Below are 5,185 nucleotides of genomic sequence, written 5' to 3' on the forward strand. Positions count from 1 at the left end.
TCTTGAAGCAACAAGAAGCTGTCTGGGAAAGAATACTAGAGTGAGTAGGTACAATTGATCTTGTTTCAAAATGTTTATCTTGTTTTATGAGTTCTTGTTGCTGCTGAAATTTATCTTGCTTGAAATGTTTCGTTCGGTTTTTGTTTTGTTTCAATGTGTATTGTTTTGTTTCATTTTTGAAAAGCATAAATTTTTCAATAAATATTGGGAATTATCAAATTCTTCAAATAAATTTGTTTGGTTTTAATGAAAAATCTTCCATATTTTTTTTAAAATATTAGCATTTTATTAAGAATGTTCAATTTTTAAAATAGTTATTTTTCTTGTTTAATAAAATAAATATGAAAAATAATTAGGAATAATCGTATTTCAGACCAGAAACCAGCTTGCAGTCGTAAAAGAAACATGACTAGCCAATTATGAGGAGGGCCATTTGTGACTGTCCTTGTTCAAATCTTGACAAGGAAGGATGAAATGCAGTGCATCGTGCACCATCTTCACCCTGCCCTCCTGCGCCGTCAGTTTGTTTGGCAATGAATGACGCTCGCACGGGTACAGTACGTCGTGCCGAAAATTCCGTGGATTGATTCATGCAGACCAGTGTGTGCGCGTGCGCTTTCCGATCATGCACCGGGTCGATCGATTGGGCCAGGGAAGAATCTGGCAATTGCAGGTCTTGAGAACCTTCTAGATGGTTTTGCTCCAGTTATTTCAGGTTTTGTTCCTTTTTTTCAATTTTAAAAATTGTTATTTTTTAAAGTATAAATACTTTAAAATGTTAGAAATTATAAAAAACTTCAAATAAATTTGATTGAGATTAAAAAACATTCCACATTTTTGAAAAAATGGTAGCATTTGTTACGGTTTTTTCACTTTTTAAAAATAATTGTTTTCCTTGTTTTTGTTAAATTTTACGAAAAAACTTACTAAAAACCAAAAAACGGTTAAAAATACAACATGGAGAAAAACACGTGCTACACATACTCCGTGACGCTACAGTGCCATACAAAATGGAAAAATACCCTAAAATAAAAAGGGAATCAAAAACATAAACCGTTTGCTACAGACCGGTGTGAAACATCGACAACTTGACACAGAGGGCATCACATAGGATCTTCCTAGGGTGCATCTGTAGCTACTAGGGATGGATTTCCATGCATGCGGCATAAGAGGTTTGCTGCTGACAACAGACAGGGAGACGAAGGCACGACGATATCTGATCAAAGAAGCAAGGAAAAGGAATGGACATCACTATGGTAGGTTCAGGTACCCAACAGAGAGTAGAGTGTTCTTGTGGTGTCTCTCAAAACTCTCGATCCGAGCTGGTGATGTGCTACGTAGTAGAAATATGGAGAAGGACAGCCATATGGCGCCTTTTGTGTGGACAAGCAGACTCATGACGACATTCGGTGATATACCGCAACATGTCAAAATGTGTTCGTGTGTTAGTGTCCGATGAAGCGTCAAAATAGGTAGCGGTTACCCATGAGATCAAGCTGAGGGCTGGATTCTCTCGTTGATTGAGAAATTACCACATTGCGAGTCAATAAAAATCTTTGTTACCTTGTGGGGAAAATGGCACGTGAGAAGAAAAGCTATACATGAGGATAGGAGTAGCGACAGGTGTTGCTAAGATGGTGGCTCCAGGCTTACTGATGTACTACTTTGTTAAGTCTTTGTGAATAATTAATAAAGTGGCCGCATGCATCGCCCAGATGCAGAGGCCCGAGGTACATCCTTATTTTAAAAAAAAAACTTGTTGCTTTGTAGAAAGATTTGTAGTGAAGTTGGAAATGCCTGAGAATCACAAGCCGACTGCTAATGCAACAACACCAACCCAGGCCGCGACCTGGATTCCGCCTTTAGAGGGATGTGCCAAACTTAATGTTGATGTGGCCATACGGAAAAATAATAACAATGATTCAGTTGCTGTAATTGCAAGAGGCAGGAATGCTGCTTCCCTCGGAGAATCGAGCATAACACTCCAAGGCTCTTGAATGTTGTGAAGCTCTTTTCACTTGTGAATGATCCGCTACTTCGTATTGTAAGAATCACAAGCGACTGCCTTGAAGTGATTAACTCAATTCAGCAAAAGCCTGAATTGCAGAATTCGGCGTGCTCTCATTCGTACATGATAGGAGATGTTCAAACAAAGAGCCCCACATATTGACGCATAGTTCCCACAATGAAAAAAATTCTAGATACATGGCCAACAATTTTTAATACATGATGAACAACTCTTAAAAGAATATGAACATTATTTAAATACACAGTCAACAATTTCTAGATACAAGATGAACAATTTTTAATAAACAATGACAGTTCAGGTACTCGGTGAAAGTTTTTTAATACTTGATGAACAATTATGAAAAATCAATGAACAACTTGTAGATACATGATAATTCTAGATACACAATGAACAATTTTTATCACACATGATGCCCATTTTTCATACGGATATGGAACATTTAAATAGATGCTGAATAGAGATGAAATTTTTTTTGTAACATGTTATGAACCATTTAAATTAGAATATGAATATTAAAATAGCACCATACTTTTCTAAATACACGCTAAACATTTTTTCCAAAAAACATTATGAACCTTTTTAAATTATTACATGATGAACATTTAAATACACATTGAACTTTTTTATAGATAAGACTGGTATCAACTAGTGCACTCATCGCCATCCCAGATCATCGGATCAAAATAACTCTACCGACATGGTCTGACATCTAACTGGATTATCAAATTCATGGTCAATAGTGACACAATTACCTTAACTGGTTTTACTTATACAAGGCCTTTGCAACTACAAAAGCATATCAAACAAAAAACCCGGACAAATAGTCCAACCGATGGGTACTAAATAAATTGCCTCAACAACCTTTAGCTATCTTCTCGAGCACGTAGGGAGTCTCCAGCTATCCTTGGCCAGTGTTCATCCCTTATTTCATCAGCCCTCAGGAAGTGGATTACAGCAAGTGACTCAATGCGCCGGAACATTCGCTGCTGCACCAAACGCCGTTCCTCATTTGTCAGTGGGAACCTTATCATGCCCGTGTCACATACCCGTGTATTATACACATGCGCATAACGTTGCTTCGCTGGGCACTTAGGACAAATCAGTCTGTCATACAGATATATATCCTGTAAATTCACCGTTGCTTTCAGGATACGCCTAACATGATTCACCATGTAGTCATTAACTTGGAAGCCGAAGAGGATGAACTTGGTGAGACGGCGATGCTTGAAGTTTGATGTAGGTGATTTCCACTCAACACCCTTATTGTTGCTATACAAGTGCTCCCTCCTAATCTCCGGATTCATTTGCATTTCACATGGATGATGCATTACCTACATGCATGCCACCCATAGGACAAATGTAAATGGAACAGGTTAATTTCACAGGCGTACATTAAAGAACAAGCTTTAGGTAAGAACATACCTTCATATATAGCTCCTCCAGGGACGGCGCCGCCTCCAAAATGAACATTGTCCAGGTGAGATCGTACCCTTCCGGGATGTCAACTAGATTGGCAATCCTTAGTTGCTGGAACACAGATGTCAACCTTTTGGTTAGACGCTCTGGTTGAACCCAAATCTGCGTCAATAAGTACGTGATAGGATGAGTAGAGAACAAGTGAAGAGAACAAAGCAATCATCCTGACTTACCTTTTCGTATTTAAACCCCAACCTCAGGTCCCTCAGGTCTTGAATAGAGGTCTCATAAAGAAACTTACTTATCTCGACCGTTTTGTGCCAAGTACGATAAACATTTGAAAGGCTTAGAGCCTTAAGCAATGGCGCGTAGCCAATTGACAGTGGTGGCTCTTGGAAAGACATCATCCAATACTCAAACGCCAATCGGTTGAGTTTGGGAAGCCAGGTGAGCTTCACCATGTCGAATCGACAATTGACAATACTGAGCTCACTGAGTTGTGCGTGTTCGACATGGAGCGTTATCCAACTCTTTGTGCTGCAATTGACAAATTTTAAACATTCTAATTGCTTGCAAGTGATGATGATGTTCGAGACAAAGTCAGATTCAGCAAATCTCAGATTCTCTAGGTAGAGGCGCGTCAGACCAACAAATGCATGAGGACACTCTTGGAAGAATGACACGAACCGTGCCGCGTAGTTCACCAAATCATTAGCGGTGCACTTTATGTGTTCCTTCTCCGTCAGAATTGTGAATTCGGTCTTGTCAATCTTGCATGTCGCCATGGCATTGCCAACGGCACACCCAACGGACATGGGGGCATCGTCTCTCAAGTAGAACGTCGCGCTGAAGAGGCGGATGGAGCGCCCGCCCAGATCCCTGCGTGCCAATATGCTCCTTGCCGCTTTGACCACGGCTGCATTGGTCCTCCGGACCAATACATCTTTGGATATGCTGGCTTTAGTTGTTGTCTTTTTATTAGTCGTGCCGGTTTTGGATTTCGAGGGCAGGACGTCTTGAGCAGTTATTGAAAGCCGTGGGAGCATGGCAGAAAGCTGACTCCACCGTCTTGAGAGGATGCTGGTTCTCGTAGCATCGCGGACATTGAGACGGTCGAGGATGTTGAGCAGGATGTCGTCGGGCAAGCTGCTGATCACATCATCTGCACTGACTTTCTGCATTTGGCTCCGAAACAAATCAGAGTTGGCATCACATTATTAGGGTGAACTGAATATGCGTATATTGATGATAGTCTCAAAAGCGCAACTTTTGATACTCTCAGAGATACAATTTGTTTAGTGCCGCAAAGGTGCAGCTTTGATCTGATTATAAGATAACACAAGGCTTGATAAGTATTTCACAAAACAAAAAAGTAAATTTTGATAATACTCAAAGATCCAATCTCGATGATGTCTGGAAGAAATTTGACACTTGGTTGCCAAGGAAGGATATTTTCATGAGAAACGAAATGTATTTAGAGGATACTTGATACTTTCATGAGAAATAGAAATATATTTAGAGGAAGGAGAGGGCATGGAAGCCTCCGCGTTGGAGTTGGAGACTTGACCGAAATATATTTTCTCCCATGGTTCCCACGTAGACGCGACCTGACTATATATGGTTCTTGTCGTAAGAGATAGTAATTTTTTTTTCTTTTGCTGGTGATGTTGTAGGAGGATCAATCTATAGCGGAAAGAAAATGACGAGGAGGACGAACTCACCGTCACCGGGATGTTGACG

At 40.2% G+C, this 5,185-nt stretch overlaps 1 protein-coding gene across 1 annotated transcript; it reads right to left on the bottom strand.

The window, feature by feature from the left end:
- Positions 1-2,892: 2,892 nt before the first annotated feature.
- LOC119321606 lies at positions 2,893-4,626 on the bottom strand. Its single transcript, XM_037595213.1, has 3 exons — positions 3,679-4,626; positions 3,452-3,607; positions 2,893-3,360 (listed from the first exon to the last, which is right to left on the bottom strand). Exons 1-3 carry the CDS (start codon positions 4,624-4,626, stop codon positions 2,893-2,895), a joined length of 1,572 nt encoding a protein of 523 aa, XP_037451110.1.
- Between the last annotated feature and the right edge of the window lie 559 nt (positions 4,627-5,185).

This window comes from Triticum dicoccoides, chromosome 6B (assembly GCF_002162155.2).
Source record: "Triticum dicoccoides isolate Atlit2015 ecotype Zavitan chromosome 6B, WEW_v2.0, whole genome shotgun sequence".
In the NCBI taxonomy this organism is placed as follows: Eukaryota; Viridiplantae; Streptophyta; class Magnoliopsida; order Poales; family Poaceae; genus Triticum; species Triticum dicoccoides.

Coding starts and splice junctions, on each gene's coding strand:
- LOC119321606 (XM_037595213.1), bottom strand. CDS start 4,626: ATGCAGAAAGTCAGTGCAGATGATGTGATCAGCAGCTTGCCCGACGAC. Junction 3,608..3,678: donor TGGGGTTTAAATACGAAAAG/GTAAGTCAGGAT, acceptor TTATTGACGCAG/ATTTGGGTTCAACCAGAGCG. Junction 3,361..3,451: donor TGGAGGAGCTATATATGAAG/GTATGTTCTTAC, acceptor GCATGCATGTAG/GTAATGCATCATCCATGTGA.